Source organism: Epinephelus fuscoguttatus, linkage group LG5, assembly GCF_011397635.1.
Source record: "Epinephelus fuscoguttatus linkage group LG5, E.fuscoguttatus.final_Chr_v1".
NCBI lineage: Eukaryota > Metazoa > Chordata > Actinopteri > Perciformes > Serranidae > Epinephelus > Epinephelus fuscoguttatus.
This window is the reverse complement of record NC_064756.1, coordinates 12,267,217-12,288,541: the sequence shown is the minus strand read 5'-3', so window position 1 is coordinate 12,288,541 and position 21,325 is coordinate 12,267,217. Positions and strand designations below refer to the sequence as shown.

At 41.9% G+C, this 21,325-nt stretch overlaps 1 protein-coding gene across 10 annotated transcripts in view; it reads right to left on the bottom strand.

Annotated features, from left to right (window-relative positions):
• Window positions 1-21,325, bottom strand: part of gramd1bb (GRAM domain containing 1Bb) — a 162,087-nt gene that overhangs the window by 16,622 nt on the left and 124,140 nt on the right. For 6 of the 10 annotated variants that reach the window (XM_049575606.1, XM_049575602.1, XM_049575612.1 and 3 more), the window contains 4 exons: window positions 11,820-12,030; window positions 7,622-7,642; window positions 2,821-2,841; window positions 2,142-2,165 (listed from right to left, as the gene is read on the bottom strand). In XM_049575606.1, the coding sequence (XP_049431563.1) occupies window positions 2,142-2,165; window positions 2,821-2,841; window positions 7,622-7,642; window positions 11,820-12,030 (277 nt within the window). Of the gene's footprint in view, window positions 1-2,141; window positions 2,166-2,820; window positions 2,842-7,621; window positions 7,643-11,819; window positions 12,031-20,052; window positions 20,394-21,325 lie in introns of those variants that run through there. The other 4 variants (XM_049575611.1, XM_049575604.1, XM_049575603.1 and 1 more) reach the window with 4 other exon arrangements.

Here is a 21,325-nt window from a genome sequence, read left to right as displayed (position 1 = left end):
CTTCTCACTCAGATCCAACCCTCACTCCTCCACGGCTTCAGCCTCTCATCCAAATATGGCCACTTCTGGCTCCGAAAAACCAAGATGGTGACGGCTGAAATGCCTAACTCAAGGCTTCAAAATGGGAGTCCACTAGCCAATGGGTGACATCACAGTAGTTTCATCCATTATTCGTACAGTCTATGGTATGCACACAGGGTTGTTATCAGAACTCTTCCAAGAGAACACAGCTGTAATACTACTGGTTCAAAACTCTCTATTTTCATTGCCCAGTGTGCTCTCCATTATCATACATCCATTGTTTTCCTTTGTTTGAGGTTTGACGGGTGCTCTTTTAATTTAGTCATCTCGTTGTGCCCTCTTCTTCTGCAGTGGCACAGTAACCAACTCTAGGGATAGACCGATATGGATTTTTTTAGGGCTGATGCCAATACTGATTTTTTTCCATCACCCTTAGCCATGACTGATTATGGACTGCCGATTTTCTTGAGCCGATATTTGGGGCCGATACTGCTTTTGCTCCCTCAATTTACATCAAAAAAATGACACAATGATAACAAATATTACAGGTCTCAAGTTTAAAATAAGAAACATTTATTGAACAGTAAAAAATACTAAAACAAGATGGAAAGTTGAGGTAGAACAGGTAGAATATTATTATTATTATTATTATTATACATTCAAATAAAAAAGAGTTCAGTGCTCTGAAATCTTCCAGTAATGTCTTTATAAAATAAACAAATATTTAAGCTGAAGCATAAATAAAACAACAACTACTGTACACAGTAGGATTCAACAGCTTTGTTCAACTTAACCACATACTTTCAAATGAAAAAAAATGCCAGGGAAATATAAATCCGCGAACCCATGCGCGTATCGGCAGATGCCGATACAAGTAAAAAACTCAAATATCGGCCTGATATATCGGCCGGCCGATGTATCGGTCTATCCTTAACCAACTCCCAATACTATTATAAATAGTGGATGGGAAAGCACCTACATGTGCATTTTGTTCAGCTGATTTTCTAAAATTCTGTTGAAATTTGTGCTACAATTGGATGGAAACCCAAGTAATAAAGCACTATGGCAAGGAGATATAAGCTATATCAGCCTTTGGTTGTGTAACCAGCTCTTGTTTGTAGAGTAAACTCATTGCTGCTTTTGTTCTTTTCATTGAATTTGTTGACAATAAAAATAAATGACTAGCTTTAAAATTTTCAAGAAAATTTTGGGACACACTAATAATGATGATTGCTTTCTTGCAGTGTATTCGTTGACGAGAGCAGCTGGTCCTGGTATCTTGTACACTTTATGTATACTGTGCTGGTAGCCAGCCGTGTGTTGTCTGTAAACATGACATTTGAATCTGTTAGTCAGAGAAGCATCAACTCTAGATTGTTACTTGTGATGCTGCTTTCTAGATAGCGGGTCAGTAGAGGAAATGTGAGTGGCTTACTATAGCTGAGTACATTAGAGAAGTATTCAAGAAGCTGTCTGGACTTTTTGGACCAAGCCTCTTTTCAACTCAACAGCATGTATTCATCTTCCCCACCTGCAGGGAGGTCCCTGCATCTTCTGTTGACGGTCATGCCTTACAGCCTAAATGTCCCAGTGTTTAAGTTATTTTTAGGACATGGACACAGAACAGGATTTGGGCTATAGAGGGAAACATGCCACGACCTTAAGCACCATGCTCCATTCCCCTGTTGTTCAAAGGCATTCACGGCTCGTCCAGAGGCCCTTGTGGTGGTTTGTTGATTTGTTTAGTACAGTGAGAAACTCAGTGGGCTTGCTACCACCTGTTGCATACCAGAATAAGAAGTTTGACAGGCCTTTGGAAAGGACTTGTGAAACACAAATCCAGAAGCTTTTGACTGTCAAAACAAGCTTCAATTCATGTGCTAAATAAGACTACGAGGCTTTAGTTTGACAAATATTCAAGATGTGTCTATTTCAACATGTCAAAATCACTTCCTCCAAAGTCTGGCTTTGCTATTAGGTGGTAACAACACCGGCTGAAGTCAATGGGATGAGAAACAGGCAGGAGGGATGTTATCATTTCAGCGGTCTGATAACAAAGATTCAGAGCGCTAGAGACAGAAAGTTATCCAGGGTTGCACAAGAATACAAGTCATGCTTACTCTCAGGATGTGTTGTCTTTCATGCTGGGGAGAGAGGGGAAGAGTGTACACACAGGGAATAAAAAAAAGGAAATAAAACAACATAAAATGGGAAAAAGTCCAATAAACACTACACTTCTGGAGAAAGTAGGGTTTGACACTAAGTGATGAAGTCCAATACTTTCATACTTGCACACTCTGAGGGCTTAACTGACGCAACAGACAGCTTTTCTGTGTAAGGGTTGGATGAAAATAATTATTAAGGGATTGTTCATCAGCTCATCACAGGTAGAGCAGTTATTCTGGGGGTCAGAAATAGAGTTAGCACACCATCTTGTGGTGAAATATAAAACTGCAACACCCTGGCTTTGTTGCCTTGACTATGCTTACCATGGTAAATTATACCGTAGTCTTCCCCTTGATTCCCTACATCAGAAAGAACCACCTGTTGCTCTTTTAAGCCCATGCTAAATAACCCCTGCCTAGAGAACCAGTAACCCACACTGGTGATTTGGTGCTCCAGAAAACAGGGTCAAGGACAACAACCTTTCATCTCGTAAGCAGCACCTGCCACTTAAAACAGCCCCGAAAGACTTCCAGGAGTCACCCACATGACGTAAACTCACACCAGCACACACATACACCCGTCACACACTTCACATATGTTGATGATGTAAAATAAAAACAAGGTGGGACTTACGTTGTACCAGCTTTGGCTCTTCTGTGGAGAGAGAAAGAGAGAAAGAAAGAAAGAGACAGAGGTTGTGTTTAACTCTGTGAAACTCGTACATGCTGCAGCAGGCTCGTACAGACACACAGAGGGTGTGAAACATGATCGACCTGATCGTAACAAGTTACAGCAGGCGTGAAGGTCACACTGCACCTCACACTCTCTCCTGCCAGGAATTACAGGAAGTTATTACACTATTTCAATGCCAGAGACCGACTGTCTGTTCCAACTGTGCTGAGGTTTAAACACAGGGCGAAATTCTCTTTCAGCTCACCTTGCCACTCAAATAGCACTGATATTTACAGAGCGACATGAAGTTCTTTGAATCAGACATTTATTTATTAATTTCATTGAGGAATCTTTCACAATCTGCTGCTTTTATTGGTGGAACTGAAAGTAATTTCACTTCAAACCTGCCATAAACTGCATTAGCACATTAGATATACTGTTAAAATAATGTTTTTATTTAAAGGTCCAGTGTGTAGAAGTTAGGGGGATATGTTGGCATAGAGGGAATATAGTAAGTATGTTTACTTTAGCGTGTAAACACCTGAAAATAAGAATCATTTTCTGTTCGTTACCTCATAATGAGCTATTTATATCCTCTTAGCGTAGTGGGTTTTCGTCTATGGAGGTCACCATGTTGCACCTCCACAACGAGGGCGTCCGAAAAACACAGATTTTTTTAATGCGAAACTACTTTATCAAATGTTTTCACTGGTTTAAATCAACAGACCCTTTTGTTTTGGAGAAGAAGAGACCTCCGCAGATAATACGGCTCCTGGTAAAAACCTCCACTGAAGGATCTAACCGGGAGTTCACTGGTTGCAATCTGTAATCCTCACCGCTAGATACCACTGATCCCCCTAAATCTTACACACTGCTCATATAAAATACCGTAAAACTTCAATTAGTAGCCTGGCCTATTATTTGCTTAAAGCACTGAACTCAACAGGCCTATATTTGGGACAGGTGTCTATATGGGACAGGCTTTTCTTTCCTATGACACAAAACTGTTGCTCAGCAAAGATGGGAAATACAATCAAATTGCTTATTTGAACCAGCATGAATATTACTTGTATGAAAATTAGGCTTCAAATAACATATCAATTGTGTGTTATTTTATGACACAGGGTAACGGCACCCGGCATACTGACATAACACCACTTTATCCTGTTAAATCAATATTCATATCTTGGATTATTTTAATGAAAAACACCTTTACGGACTGAATTAACATGAATAATTTACTCGGCAATTGAGGAATGGACATATTCTGACTTTATGACAGTTCCAGAGGTGGGGAGTCACCACTTGTTTTCCCTCGTGCAGGCAAATCTAAAGTGATCAAGGTCTTCTCTGGTGCTCATGGTTGCAGTAAAATGAAATGAACCAAGCTGACAATGTGTACCATCCCCATATTGACAAAAGTTGAATGATTTATATTCATATGTGCAATCTAAACAGCTACCTAATGTTAGCTCAAGTGGGGAGCCAACAATCTGTTTTATACACCCAAAGGACTTCTATAAAAATGAGCTGCCTAGCAACCAGACCAGGCATCTAATTTAGACAGGCCTTTATTTGCCACAATTTGCTAGTTAAAGGGGACTTGGCATTTAATTGAAGTTTTATGGTATATGTACTTCAATATGTCCATCTCTCAGTCTCAAAAGAAATTATTCAGTCACTTATCATTCGTCTAAAAGTTGTTTCATGTTGTGAAATTATTCCAAAAATCTTAAAATAGGTGTTTGAATAATGTTCAACGTTTTAAAACCATCAGATATAATTCTTCATGAAAAACCAGTTGATGCTGTTGTCGTTTTGGAACAGCAGAGGGCAGCAGAGATGCATCTTAACCATGACTATGACATTACAACATTTTCCAGCCACATAGACACTCTTTCTGCTCTAACAGTCAAAAGTCTCAGAGGGGAAACATGCAGGTGATCATTCAGAGGGTGAAACAAGGAAGAAGGGAGAAGAGGGGGAACAGAGGGGTACAAAGTGATATCCAGTGTCTGATTCCAGCGGTAAAATCAATACGAGCACCACATTTTAAGGTAAAACAAAAACAAAAAAAGGTGTAAATATTAGTTAGCAACAAAACTATATTTTTTAGAGAGATTGTCTTGATGAATTATTGTTGGACCTTTCCTTGCAAGAACACTGATTGCGATTCAGACATTTTCTTATTCTGACCTTGTGAATAACACTCCTTCAAATAGTTTTTTCCCTTCCAAGCTAATTGTAGCAGAGTTCACTGTACATTTCTCTTTTGTGCCGACGGTTGTCAGTGTTTTCTCTGTGCCTAACAGGGTTTGGTGGTTATCTGCTGTGTGTGGTGTTAGCGGGCAGAGAGCTGCAGTAGCAGGCCCGAGGCCTGGCTGTGACGATAGCTGGGCTAATGTGGGCTAATCTGATTTGAAGGTGACAGAGACACGAGAGAGGAATTACTTTGAGGCCACTGTCTGGATGAATTGTGTGTGTGTGTGCCACTGTGTTTGACTTTGTGTGACTGCACGCTGGTGGTGTTGTGAGATTTCTGACTGCGTTGTTTACATAGAGAGTTTTTATTGTGACTGCGGGGAGAGAGACAGAGACAGAAAGAGACGAGTCGACAGTTGAATAGTTTTGACTGAGTCTCCTTTGTGATTTAAAGTGGTTTGGGTCTGTGTGTATAACCCTTTAAACTATATGATGTGGTTAAATGTCACCACATATGGGGCTGTAGATTACAAAAATGGGATTTTTTTTTGCTGGATACACAGCTTCAAAAGAATTGATAAGGACCAAATTTAAGGGAGCATCCTTGTTTTGTTAGAAACATCAAAAATGTCTGCAGGCCCTGAGGAAGATGGTTTTACCCCATCAATCTGCCCTGTCACTACAAACACATATAGTACCAGGGTAGCATCAGTTTTTACATTAAAAAATCTGTTGTCAGATTACAACAGACTTTATAAAGACATTTTAGAGTTAACAATTTACACACAGTTCACAAATCATTGTCCTTTCACATTAATTCAGGGATGGAAAGCATGGGAAAGGACACGAGGGACTGAGACTAGGGTATCAAAGGGATCCTACAGTCGCACAGCTACAGAGGAAGTGGAGGGCCGGGGGATTTAATGGGGCCAGCAGGGATTGTCAATGGGTCAAATGAAAACAAGAAGAAATGCTTACTTTAATCAGGTTTAGTCTGTCATACTGAAAGAAAATTAAAGAGAAAACAAAATGTTAACCAAAGCAGTGAGCAACATGAACACAAAGAAATAGGAAATTAGAGAGAGGAAGCTGTGGTCTAATGAGTTGGTACATGGACCATCACAGGGTCTGGTGTTGCTACTGAATTAGACTCTCCATCCAGGTCGTATGTCACATGAGAAGCCTGATTGATTATTGCTGTGTCGCTGTCACTAGTATCGTTAAATGGCCTTCGCTGCAGAGAGGCATGGACCCCCTTTCACTGAATGCGCTCTTTTATTTGGATTGCATTAGGGCTAGGGTGATCAAGCTCACGTTGCTGGGACGACCTCACGCCATGTCTGGGGTCATGTGACCGCTGCTGACCACTGAGGCTCACGTGGGGGGGATTGCAAAAGGGTTGGAGCGGGGGTGGGGGTGGGATTGGACTGTGGCACAGAAATGAAAAGTGATGTAATCAATTGGGAAATGTGTGTGTATGCGTGTAACACAAATTGAGCCTCATGAGGCCGTTATTCACACCAGCCTCCCGTTTATTGTCTCCCTGTAGACTGCCTCATCTCTGCCTGTGTCTAAACAATTACAACACAAATGAGACCCTATACTGACTCCCTATATACTTGGCAATAAATTTAAAGAGCGGAAAAAAAAAAGTGGGATGAAGTCTGACAAGTAGCAAATTGGATGGATGAAGCGACACCATGAGTGATGCGCTAAAATGTGACGCCAGCCTGCAGGCCATGCACAGGGAGGAGAGAGGGATTTCTGGGCTTGTGGTGTGAGAAAAGGAGCAGGAGGGATGCTCTCATGTGGCTGCAGAGGGATAAAAAACTCTTAAAAATCCTGCCAGCATCCCATTCCAGAGCTCCAGGACTACATCATTATTTGAGCAGCCTCTCTGTCTGACTTGTTTCAATCGGGGCTGTTACACAGCATGACAGATATAAAGCTCTTATTACCAAAATGTAACGACAGGATAAGTTTGCAAAGACGGGGACGGGGTGCAGGGCAAAGCAGAAAAAAGGAAGAGGAATAGAGAGAGGAATGTAGACAATTATTTGTGGTGTTCTTTATAAAGAATTTGTGCCATTTTTATTCTTGGAATGGACAAAATCTCCACAATAAGGCTCCATTTCCCAATTATATGTATGAATTTACTCTTTTTTATTTCTCTACATTTGAATTGAAGGAAAGCGCATATTCTAAACCTGACTATATCAATATACAGCACCAGCCTGAACACAAATATTTGCAAATATAATCAGGAATTTGCTACATTGCATATCACCAGGAAGGAAAAGAAAGGACAGGAGGAGAGAGGAGAAGGAGTGAGTGAGGTTGTGTGGGGTTGTCTGTTTTAAGACACGTCCATCTGCTATGATTGTGGGTGCAGATGGGGCTTGTAACGGTTGCAGTGTGCACAGGAACAAGCTGGGTTCGGGGTGAAGCATTGCAAACAGGGTCGGGACATCTCCACAGAGCAGCTCACAAGACAAGAGGTGGGGCAGAGGGAGGGTGGGCACAGAGATATTTAAAGAACAGAAAAAAGAGTAATGCTTACTTTGGAAAGTCGCTTGTGAGACTAGCATGCAATCAGGAGAAGAACAAAGAAAAATCAGATAGAAAAACGAAAAAAAGAAAAAAAAGGAAATCAACTGCAAGAAGAAACAGCTGAAAGTACCAACAGAAGAGCTGAACAGTCATTATCAGATGGCACACATTATCATATGGCATGTAGCAGCAGCAGCAGAGAGAGAAGGCGTGCACACAGTGTTGTGGAGACAAAAAAAATGAGTAAAGAAAAAGAAACAAAACCAAGTGGTTTAAAACAGCAGAGACGGATGAGGACAGAATGAGGAGGTAAATGAAGATGGGAGTGACATGGCTTATTTCTAACATTTTGCGGAGCGTACAAAACATTAGAGCCACATCCTCCTTCTGTCAAACAACCTGAGAGAGTCAATCCATCACTGAGTTCAGTTGTGAAGGGGGGATGCAGATGAGGGGGAGGACAGCAAATACAACATCTGAACAACTGCTTTAAATCTTCCTCTATCAATTTATGTTGTATTGTCTACAACAGCTTTGATGCAAGGGCTCTAGTCCAGTTCTTAACTTTTCTTTTGAGACTTTCTGCAACCTCTATTAAGACAAATACCTAAAACAAGACACGTGAAAAGCAATAATCGCTGCCCTCTCAACTCAGTAACCAGGAAACACTTACAACACAGCAAACCTCTGTCGACGACAATAAGCTCTCCAACTTGTTAGTAAATGATGGGTTCACATTTTTCCAAGTCTTATTTAAAGCACTTCTTATGTGCCCAATGTTCATTGTAGAGATGTTAATAATGAACAATTTAACCACTGACTGACAAGAATTTGACTGATTAATACTATAAGTTAAACCTGCTGTGATAACAACATCTGCCGCCACATATTGTTTTTATTTTTGGAGCTTGACCATTCATTGGAAACGCTATTGTGAGTGCTGAGTGTACTCTGGGGACAGACGGAGCAGCAGAACGGCAGGTGCACTAAAAGCGAAACTTAACCGTTTATTTTGCTAGGTCTAAAAGTAAAACTCTACATTTGAAACTGCTGCTGAGAAAAAGAAAAAAAGAACTCGTAGAGTGTGCTGCCTGCGATGCGTTCATGGACCTGCCAAATCCTCAGAATTTAGAGAAGAAACATAGAATGATACAAGGACTGAACTGCTGATTTTGTCCCCCATCAATTACTTTGGAATCACATTAAGAAAAGATTGCTTGATGGCCAATACTAGCAGGAGGAACTAGAATTACTGCCTCGTGCTTGTAAGCCTCTGTGCACCACTCAGGTTGCACTTACAGTTTACATCCATGTCTGTGAAAACATGGATGCTTCACACATATCTCCCCCCAGTAGCACAGCAGATCTCTTCAAGCAGTACGGTCTCAGGGTGGGCACCCAGGATTAGTGTCACCAATTCAGTATCTGTATCTGACCACGTTTTCCCTTCTGTCCCTGAGGTATGATGTTGAATAATGGCCAAAAAACAATTTTTGCAGAACATTAGGATGTTCACAGTGAAGCTGACCTTTGACCTTTTAGACATAAAATGTCATCACTTCATCATTATATCCTATTAGACATTTGTGAGAACTTTTAGAATAATAAGCACATGAATTCTTGAGTTATGGCCCAAAACCTGTTTTGTAAGATTGCAATGACCTTGACCGTAGACCATTAAATCCTAATTAGTTCATTCTTGAGTCCAAGTGGACGTTTGTGCAAAATTTAAAGAAATTCCCTCAAGGCATTCTTGAGATATCACGTTCACGAGGATGAGACGGACGGATATACGTACAGACAACCTGAAAACATAATGCCTCTGGCTACAGCTGTCTCTGGCAACGAGGCATAAAAATGACACCAAGTAAATCCTATTTCAATGTTCATATGGGCATCCAACTATGGTTTTAAGACAGACTTGGAAAAATGTGAACATATCCTTTAAACCCAAACACACCATACTTGTCAACTGAAGTAGTTTTAAAATGTCCAAACATGACCTCAGAATCAGGGCAAAAGAATGCTAATGATGAAGTGTTGGAAATATCATACCTGTATTATCATGACCTGTCTCTCCATAGTGTGTTGTGGAAATCTGTTTACAAGGTGTGGGGATATCCATCTAACAGGCACACAACAACATAACAAAACTATCTCGACTGAGGCAACAAATACATGACTACTGTTTAAGGTGGTTATCATATGTTTTTAGATAAAGTGCAGAAACTAACCTTTGGACAACTTGCGTGTCTTCATCAGAGTCATTTTGATATTACAGTACTTTGATAAAGACATGCTGTTTTTTAGTTTCTGCACCTTATTTAAGGCTTTAACTATCAGTGTGTGCACCAGCCCGCATCCTTGCAGAATCACTGTCCTGTCTGCTGAAGCACTGATTTGAGCTCAGAGTTGGCTGGTGCACAAGATTTCTTCCGCTGACTCTAGCCTCTCCTTTCGATAAGCATAATGAGTACCAATAGAGAATGTGAAGGCAACCCACCCCGTGTGGGACAGGGGTGCCATCTTGCGAGGCACATGCTCTTCTACCTGTTTGCAAAGTGTACTGTATGCACTCAGTCCAAAGACAACGCAGTTTCTAATGTCCAGGTGTGTCATCTATAGCCTCGTTTCCACCAAGCAGTTCTATCAGCTCAGTTCAGCTGAGTTCATTACACATTGGAACAGTTATTTTTGCATTCCCATTGTCAAAAGTTGTGGATGGCACTGACAGAACCATTCCATCCTATCCCGTTTTGTTGACACCCCTCTGTTGACGTACCTAGTACACAGATCTGATTCTAAAAGGTGGAGCTAGAAACACTGCGACCCGTTGATTGGCCAAAAGAGAATCCTCACTTTTGCTCGACAAACCCACAATTTTTAGATATCCCACTGATAGTGAAAGAGACTCTGAACACTCGGGCCTGTTCTACCTTGTTCTTAAAAACACTGGAGTGCAACCCCGTCCCTTTGACGTTCCTCTGCATCCTTGGTGAAAAGGAAATACAGCAAAAGCAGTGACACGGCTACGAATATCCGGTAACATCCCTGCCCACATTACGTGGTACTGTCTGCAGTTTAAACACTAAACAGATCAGATCCTACAGGTCATGAACGGGTTCTAAGGATACTGTCCCCAAAGGGTATGACATCAGTTTCACATTCTCTATAGTGAGTAAATAAGCCAAGATCAACTGCGTCAACAAAACACAACTTGTTTAAATCATAGTTTTAGGGAAAGGAAAGAGAGAGTAGAAGACTAGGGGAGTATGGGGATGTCAAAATAAAAGGCTGGAATGAAGAGGAGGGTGCAGTCTCTCCTGACAGGGGAGAGTGATAGTTGCAGCTCACTAGTTACATATCAGTATGTACAAGTCAATAACGAATCACAGAGGGTGCGTCACTACACTGGGTTAAAGGAGTACAGCTGGGTCGACTCTGACATGCCTCTGCAGTCACAGTTCATGAATGAATGCACATGTGACAGCTAGAGTTGCCACAGCATCCCGATGATCACTATAAAATCACTACAAGCACTCAGCTGCTAACCTCGTGTTTCATACGTCATATTTTCACTGCAAGTAAATGTGTAGGTTGTGTAACTGTGTCACATGCACTCCCATATCAATGATTTCCCTCTAAAGTGAATGCATGTTCTTTAACTTAAAGAAGAGCGGTGTGAGTTTGTGTTTGTTGTTTTGAGGTGCACTGCGCGATTACATCGGTCAGAGGAAGCTGTAAAAAGCATGCTGTGTTTTTATGAGAAAATATGTCCGCCTAGTCATCACATACAACAAGTATAATGAGTCATTACGTGTACTGTTGTTGCTTTTGGTCAGACAAGTGACGTAAGCCTTATCCTGACCGGTCTAACCTTAATCCATGTGTGTGGAATTGGCACCTTGTGTCCCACAGTGAAACCTTTCACAACAGCTATTCTGTGAAAATGTCAGAGCTGCTTTGTGTGTGCCTCTCTACCGGGAATGTCTCTTCACGGTGCCGACTCTTTCCAGTGGAAAGGACTCACTGTTGAGCATTCTTGAACTGAGAACTTTTAGTGCTGAGAGCTAGACACTAAATTTGTTTTAAACTCTGCCAGATTTTTAATCTACCACACTTAAAACTGCAACGCTGTGCTTCTTTTCCATCATACAGGTACAGAGGAAAAATGTCAAACAACTTAAAAGCGTCTTCTGGTTGCTCACCTTTGAGTTCTTTCCCCCGCTTCTTGCTGACTGCAAGGAGTACGTTCTCTGGACAACCTGCTCGGGCGTGGAGGGGGATTTGTCAGAGGAGTGGTCTGAACCCTTCTCCACCATGTTCTCACCCTCCTGGCTCTGTGGTGTGGGAGAGCGCGAGCGTTTACGCAGGACTGGTGAGCAGGCGGGTGTGCTCTTGTTTGAGTTACTGGCAGTGCTAAAAGAGAAGAGACAGAAAGAGGGATGAGAAAATCATATTCTCACAACAAAAAAGTCTTCAAAATGCACCATAAAAGTTTTACAAATACTCTGTGAATGTATCATTGTAAACACCATGCACGGTAGGGTCAATAATCAACAGATCAGTGTGGACAGCAGCACGGCACAGACACTGTTTCCTCACCCTTACATCATTTGAGGCTTAGCAGGCTTGAAGCACCATGTGCTAACCTGGCTAATGACAGCTAAGCTAATACGGGAAACCAACAACAACAACAACAACAGCAGCGGCAACAACAGCGAGGGGAAACAAAAGTATTAAGACTCTATTACGCATGACCTGAGACTTTTCCCACTAATGCCACACTTCCAAAGCACCAAGGAAATCAATATGTCTGTTTTTAGAGCCCATTTGCAATTTGATTAAGAAGTGTAATCCAGCCTGACATTTATTGAGCTGTTTGTTTCCCGGAAAAAAAATATGAGGCTTTACAATAATGAAGGATCCTTTTCCCTGAACTGTTTCCATGGCTGCGGAAAAGCCACTTTGGAAGACATAACAGCATTAAATGATCAGAGATACAATGCCAGGTGGAGAGCATCATTTCAGCCTAGAACACACAATTTTCGTATCTCAAACTGAGGCACATGCTGACTTCTACATGGGGATTAGCTTTAATATCTCCACTCACAGCTCTCCAGACCACTGAGAGGGCTGTTGTCTTGAGACAAGCAGTCCCTTTCCTTCCATCGTACGCTGCTATCAGGTAGCCTCTGTGATCCAGCACTAGACACTCTCTTTACTGATACGCACACACACACACACACACACACACACACACACACACATCAGTGGCTCAGCAAGAAGCCTTCTCCTCACAATGACAGAAGCGAACAAAAGGCCCTGTAAGTGATCTGAGTGGCAGTGTGCCCGCCAGGCACGGTTACTTGACATGGCGTTATGCAAGCCATTACGTCACTGCCAACCAATGGCGGCTGTTAGTGGCCATGAATTACTGATCTACTGTTACATTCGGGACTTTAGTGCAGCTTAGAGCAGTGAATCATAAGGGGGGCAGCGTTGACAGCTTCTGTCTGACTGTCAGAGTCTGCTGTACCAGGAGCTGGTTGATTTTAAAAGGCAAGGGCAACAAAGAGCCTTCACATCTGTTTAATGCATGGGGATTGATAATGCACGCCTAGTGTATTATGGTACCTTTGACATCAATTTATATGATTACCAAATGCTCTGCTGTTCAGTGGATGATCACTTTGACTGTACTGTACATTGTGCACTCTGCTCTGCCTGCTGATAAGTCCCTACTGGCCTGAAATGAGTCTGTGAAAGATGTTAATTATAAGACATTTATTATTTGAAGCAGACATCTACAGCTGCCACAGCTCAGTGGCAGGTAAATGTCATTCGGCTCCTGAGAGCAGAACTGCACTTTGAAATTGCAACCTCTAATTTCCTATTTTGCCTTTATTATTGTTTTCATCTACTGTAAAAAAAAAAAAATCTCTGGTTTATCAGTTGGTGTGTGGCAGTGGTTTTTCTTTTTTTTTTTTTTTTTGCCCATGCCAATATTTATATGTGTGCATAATACTCTATTAAGTGTGTTATCACTCTTATCATGACATAAATATTTGTTTTTATTTACTAATATCAAACAACTATTGACAACCAACTATTACTCATGAAATATTTATTGACAAAATGATTCAAGAATTCATTTTAAACTTTTTAAAATTATATCAAAGCACCAATAACAATGATCAATTCAAATGGGAAATAAAGAAAGATAATGTGATGTGTCACAGAGTTACAGTTCCCTCATGTGAACGGCGACAAAGAGGTTCCCTGTGAAGGTTTTTTTTAAATCAAATTAAATTACATTTTTTAGGTAGAGTTTGCCTCTATATTAGGAAATGGGTGTGCACAACATAGTGAATAAAAATCAAAATAAAATAAAAAATTAATTCATAACTATTTGCATAGGCCCAGTTGAATATTGCATTAACAATGTGTGGTTATCACAAAATCCCACGGCACACCTGGATTTGCATCATGGCACATCAGTGTGCTGTGGTACACCATTTGAGAACCAGTGGTATATGCCATCTATCCATCAGGATATGAAGAGTACAAATGGCCAATATGATGATAGAAGGCAGAGTACATTGGAATTCAGCATGCATCATGCGGTGTTAGATAGACAGACCAACGACACAAAGAGAAGTACATCATACTAAATCAGGTTAAAAACATTATTGTATTTTGACTGCAGTGCAACTCACATTACAAAGAGTACTAGATTTTACTACTGCTTTAACACAGTTAGTGAGGGCAGTAGGGGTGGTGTAGTTTGAGGGAAACGTTAAATATGACCGTACTGATGTGGGACAAAAGGTACTTTAAGAGATGTGTCGGTAACAACCGAGCAGAACAAGGAAACTTTGTTGTGAAGGACCGCTGGTATTTGGCTCTATTTAGTTGTCCATCTACCCTGACCAGGCCGAAATCAGAGAATGACCTGCACTGTTTCAGTTGCTTTCACTTTCATTATACACACAGTACAAGGCTTTAATGTGAATGAATTCAGTAGTGGTCAGATTCTGGCCGCTGTCTCTACATGTCAGGTACTGGTGGGTGGAAGCCCTCTGGATCCGTTTGTATCATACCACTGAACCATTTCTTGTCTTGGCCACAGTTCTCCTTGGTCAGAGCAACACATTAATAAAATGTGTTATCTCCTCCCAGGATAATTTCATCAACGTATGCTGTGGGAGGCTTATTAGCATGCTGTATGTTTGCTTGTGGCTGTTTTGTCTTGGTCAAGGTCGTCAGTCTACTCTTGGGAGCAGCTTTTCAGGCTGTTCTTGTATATCTAAAACGAATGAGATATAAAAAGTACACACTGTGGGGACATTCTGTGTACTTTAAAGTACATTTCTCATACATTTAACAAGCTCATTATGGGTCCTTATGTGACGATATGTGTCTTTTAATCCAGCATAGACGTCCTGTGATTCAACAAAGAAGTTTAGGTACAGTTACCTCAGACAGTTGAGGTAGCATGTCAGTTAATATGCCCAGATGGTGTTAAGAAAAACACATTGTCACCACTGTAGAGACCCACAGATCATCTGGCTTTGCCCCTCTAGAAACTACTGGCCATCATCCCTTGTGGGAAGCAAGCACTCTTCTCAGACAGACAACAGAGGGAGTCAGCATCAATAAGGACTGTGATGTGAATTACATCAAAGCTTATACAACTACTTAAAGCTACATTTAGGCCACACACTCATAGTAGTACATCAATCTTTGATGTCCAAGAAAGTACCATAATACACATTTGGGGTCAAGCAACAGGTTTTGCACTCAAGGCTACATCTCTAGTCCTCTGTGTTTTGAAAGCGTATCTAAAAACGAATGTATAGACGTGATTAAATTGGTCATGGATCAAACCATCACCTATTAACCCAACTATCCTGCACAAGTCAAAGAGTAAAAGCAGCTGGCTCTACCCGTGAACTTGATTGGTAGAGGTGAAAAGACATGGTGTGGTGATTAGACTCAAAGATGATCGTCAAGAACTTTCTGCACGATACTGACAATTGGCTTCTTCCAACAGTAAAGACACAACCTGACAAGAATGTCAACATCTAAGTGTCTCCAACAGAGATTTCACTTGAACTTAGGACAGCTGGCTCTCATGGAAAATGCTTAAGGTCTTCCATAAGCTCCCATCTATCATAAAGGCATTTGAACAGGTCACCCTACAGTGATGTAGCATCATAGCAAATATGTATTTCTGAGTTAAAATAAAGGTTGAATGAATGAATAGGTGCAAGACCGGCTAGGGTTGAGGTTTAACCCCAGACTAGTTCACAAATGTGAATCAGTCTGGAATCTCTCGGTTCATTTTTGATGTCCAGCGGCACTATCAACGGGCACAGACCAAAATGCCTCTGGACGCAATTCGATGGACTTAGCAACCAATAAGAGCAACGTGTGCAATGTGTGAAGTAGCGCTGAGCCACATACACAAGTTGGGGTTGTGCTTGATCCATTTTCAAGCAGGAAATGAAATGGCAGTCTGGTCACAAACTTTCTCAAATGACACAAAGAGTACACTGAAATATGTCTCTGAAAGCCTTTGAGGCAGGACATAGGCAATGCAGTGACAGAATCTTGATCCTTATTTGATCGATGTTGCCTATAGTTTGATCTGAGTATTGTGAATCTTGTACGTTGCACTGTCCAGAGCAGAGATTGGTGACACTGCTCTGACAATCATCATATTAAACCAGCTCCATATCAGATAAACAGTTGTGATTGGTGTAGTGGATGTTTCTGTAACAAAAGGCTCACAGTCAACGAGTGTCTTCCTGATGTTTGTTATCACTCTTTCAAGCAGACAAAGTCAATCCTCAACAGAGTCTCAGGCTGAATGAGCAACAGTCGTTTCTCTACAGTTCTGTAATGCTGATCTTTCTATCTTTCTTTGGCTTACTGGAGTCATTTCTTATCACTGTCCTCCAAATTGTTGATAGCAGTCCAGGCAGCTGACACTCATGGGGGTACTTCCTCAACAAGTGCATGCTGCTGTCCAGCACTAGTGACAACATGCAAATATTCTGTCCATTCTGTCCAAAATACAGCAATTTAAGAAACAAACACCAGGTCACTTAGGCACAGAATGTTAGTGTACACGATAAAGACTCACAGTAACACACGATTAAAGACAGAGATCAATATTTTAAAACTATGTAAATAAATATATTCATTACGATCAGCCTGCCAAGGATCTATTTGGGTGGAAATCTGTTTGCATGGGAGGGGGACCAGATGCATCTGCCAGTGCAAATGAAACATGAGCTTACAGGTTTGTCTGGTTCCCAGGCTAAGTGGTTTGGCCTCTAAGGCAACATGGGTTGGGACTAAACAATAAATATTAGATACATAAAATATAATGGCTACACTGGGGTAAGTGAAGCTCTTTTAAGGTTGCCTGAGTGGCAATACCTTTGATGTTTAGGAGCTGTGGTTGGGTAACAAAGTCCCAACTGAACAAAGATGATCGCCTTTCACACTCTCCCTTCATGCAGTAAGAGACAGGATTTTCCTGGTACAGGAACCCCCACTTGTTGTTTTTAGCACATGAGGAATTCAGGGATCACCTCCAGATACACGGCAGTAAACAATGGGAACACGGATCCATCATCAGCATATGAATGACTAAGCCCGATATCAGTCATTCACACAACAGTTTGCTCTTTGAACCAGCGTGGTGGTGTGGATAGAGTGAACACGCAGCTGACGCTAGCCTGCAGAGGCGCAGACAAAAGCATCTATCACAGATGCTTTGTCAGTAACGGCTTCATGAAACAGAACACTGAGAGTCTGACATAAAGCCAGAGTACCTGCAGGGGCATTATCTCTGCACTGTGATGCTAGGGGGAATCACATAAAAAAAAAAGTACAGTAAATTATTCAGCTGTAGAATAATTGACCCAGCTGTTTACAGCTCATGAAGGAAAATCTGCCTTAGGTTGATGATGATGATAAACAGCATACAATTCTCTTCAATCTAAAAAGGCTTACTGCAATAACATACAGAGCTGAAACAGAGCTTGAGTCTGTGCAAAGTGAGCTTCTCTGATGAAAGCTGTTTTCAGAATCACTCACATGAGCTATTGCGTTGCATTGATTAAGTGATCCGAGCACCGCGGCCTACACTTACTCTCAGTGATACACTGTAGAGAGAGAGAGCGAGAGAGCTGACAAACAATTTAACAATTAAAAACCCATATCTCGTAGAGCACCGCCCACGCACCTCCAAAGCTCAAACAAAGCTCAGCTTAGAATATTGCTATAGCAACAGGGAACAGAGAGAGTGGTTTAAATATTCAGAGAGTAAGACTAAATATACTTCAGCAGCTCTGCTGTTAGAGATGCTGTCTGAGCGGGAAATACAGCAGGAGGGAGGCCGAGTGACAGACCGTCAAGATGTTTGTGTACAGTTAATGACTGATTTCTAGACTTCTTGACACAGGATATCCCTTATTCAAATTTATGGATATTAATATAATACTTCTCTGTACTTCTATGCAGTATTTCTTTATTTAAAATTTGTACATGTGTAACAGGGCCAATTATACAGCAGTAATGAAAAATTTGTTATTACCTGACACGCTTAGGCCTCCATAGTCCATATGTGGAACATCTGATACTCAGTTTCTGCACCCTTACGTTCACCTCTGGGAGTACCCCACCTATAAAGGGGTGTCTCCCACCTTGCCTCTCCCCTTTTGCTGTTGTGCTCCATGGGAGAGGTAAGCAACATTGCTCTCGTAGTAACTTCTGTGTTTTAGCGCCATTAAGCTATGTTTATAAGTTTATTTTATGCTAACATATTCCTGTGTCACTTCATTTGTGTAGGGGCTCAAGTTTAAATGGTTGTACCTGACGGAGGATTTTCTTTTACCTCTTGCTGTCAGAGTTGTCAGGAATAAATGGATATGGCCTCCAAAGATATCCATGGTCTGGCCACTTCATATCAACACAACGCAGACAACACTAGAGTCAACCGGTTACACATGCAACCATAAATCTTGTAGTTTAGTAAATGAAAAACATCATGGCCCATAATGTGGTAAAAAAACGTAAATCTCAGCTTATTTTGAAACAAACTTACTGCATTGAGCACTGTTAACGTCTTATTATTATTAAAAGACTAAAATCTAGCATTTTGTACAGCACAGCATGTTCATTTGCATACCGTGCGAGGGGGATTGGTCCCAGAGGCTCAAGCCCAGAACTCATCTGCATTACAGAGCTCTGCGCAGACAGACAGACAAACGAATGACTTCACATGTGTTGATCAGACAGAACCCTTACATGTCACTCAAAATAGGTCAAGTTCTTACACATAGACGGAAAGGAAAAAAACTAAAAGAGAAACGAGCACGCTGCTTGCGCCACTTTGTTACAGTCTTTTCTTTAAATAAGCTCTAAAGCTCTAAATCCGAGCGGCTCAAGCTGTCCGATCGTTCAGCTTCACAATAGAACAGAGTTCCGGGCCTTTCTGAGGGCCCCACTTGTTTTCACAGTTTTGCTGACCCTGGAAAATACCCATCTGGCAATGGCCCTTTAGCTCCGCTTGGTTTGAAAAGGCCATGAGGAACACCACGCTCACCAGCGACAACTGCGCATGCACACACAGGAATGCACACAGTACACAGAAGCATGCGTGTGGACACCGAGCACGTAATGCGGAAAAACATTTACCAACGTCAAACACCTACTCTACCAAATACTACAAACTCAATCCTCTCCACATTAAAGCTCACCCAAGAACTGCACATATTATATAATCAAACTCATCCTACCCCACCCATCTACTCTGGCACTAACACACACACACACACACACACACACACACACACACACACACACACACACACACACACACTCGTAAATGCATCACAGAGCCCACCATACCCCTGCTGATAGACACAGTCCCTCAACACCTCGCCGTAGCAGCCCTCAAGGCAGCGGCAGCCTTTGTTGGCCACCGTCACACACTCAAACACCACCATGTCCTCGTAGGCAGCCCCAAGTAATGAGCTGTTCATCCAGCGGATCATGCCGAGGGTTGCGCACTGCACTTCCCTTTCTGTCTCAGCGCAAAAAGAAGAAAGGTAGCTGGACAGATAGATGGAGAGAGAGTGAGAGAAAAGATGGAAGAGGCAGGCAGGGAGATTTTCTTTAGCAGGCTTAGGGCCACTGATCTTCCCCGGCCAGCTCTGATCTCCTAATAACCAGCTTACATCGCCCTTAACACCACCTGCCAAAGAAGAGGCATTGGTGGTCTGAGGTGCAGCTGCCCCCTCCCTGGACTCCCCCTTTAAATAGTACGTGTTGATCTTGCTGAGCAGAATCATTATGCAGGCTCCATATAGTTGTGCCTGAAAGCAGTCAGGTAGGCAGGCTGTGTTTTTCCTCAGCACTAACCTGGTCGTAGCCATGTAGAGAGCCGCTCCGCAGCGATCAGCCCTTTTCAAATGGCTTCATTCACACAGCGGGAGCCGCGGATGAGACATAGGAGGAAGGAGAGGAGGGGGGGAAGGAGAGAAGAGAGAGGGATGAGGGATAAAGGGGAGGAGGGTGGATGAGTTGTGGAGCATGCCAGGAGGATGGGAGGAAAAAGGAGGAGGAAGCGGACGCAGCCGAGGGAGATAAAAAGAACGTGTTTTCCCGGCAGACGGAGGAAAACCACTGAAGCTGGAGATCAGTCTTTTTTTCCTCCTCTTCCTATCGTTCACTCTCTCCTCCTTTGTCTAATTGAGGCTGATAAGCTCTCGCTCTGTCTAGCAACCTGCACGTTTCCATTCCTCCTTTTTCTTCCTCCGCTCTCATAGCCATTGAATCATCTGCGTGATTACTGCATTCGCCAGTATCCAAGCAGGGCTCTTCTCTCGCGATTTCTGCTTCTTGTACACAGAATTTCACGGCTGCAGACTGACAATAGATGGGGAGAGATTGAGGGAGAATGTGCAAGCGGATAGAGAGGGAGAAGGCTAGAGAGAGAGAGGGGCGATGAAAGACAGAGACCGAGCAAATGAGGAAAGAGATGGCTTTCACTTTGCATTCCACCTCTACTTGGTGCTGGTGCACTGAGCCTGCTGCTTCCTCAATTATTCATGTGTTTCATGAATGGAGGGGCTGACATCACCGGCATTCAGGTCATTTTACATTCGACGCTCCCTCTAAATCACACAATAAGCCAGACTAGGGTTTGTGGTGAACACAATTCATGGTTTCACACAGACCCACACTCACACATAAATCAACTTCCTTTCCTTTGAAAACTAGAAATTAACTAGCATCTAAAATCAGTAAAAGTAAATGCAAAGAACAATCTTAGGTTTACAAAATGAAAAGATGTTAAGTAAATACAAGTGCAACATATTTAAGATATACTGTATCTCAGGCATAAGTCAGTCAGTTTTATTTTGACTCCAGGGTGTCAAAAGCCCCTTACATATTCTGTAATCTCATAGTCCCTTGAGGCCACTACATTTTAATTGTGTGGTACTGCCCAGTAAATAAATTCAAGTAAAAGAAAATATGAAATATTATATCTTGTGCATCATTACCATCCACCTTAAACTGTGTGCTGTCCAGATCCCCAGGCTATAAAACTGCTTTTTAATGCTTTGCCAAGTGCAACTTTGGTCATTAATCATTCCTGCCACAGCATAAAGTGCTTACCTCAGTTGATTTG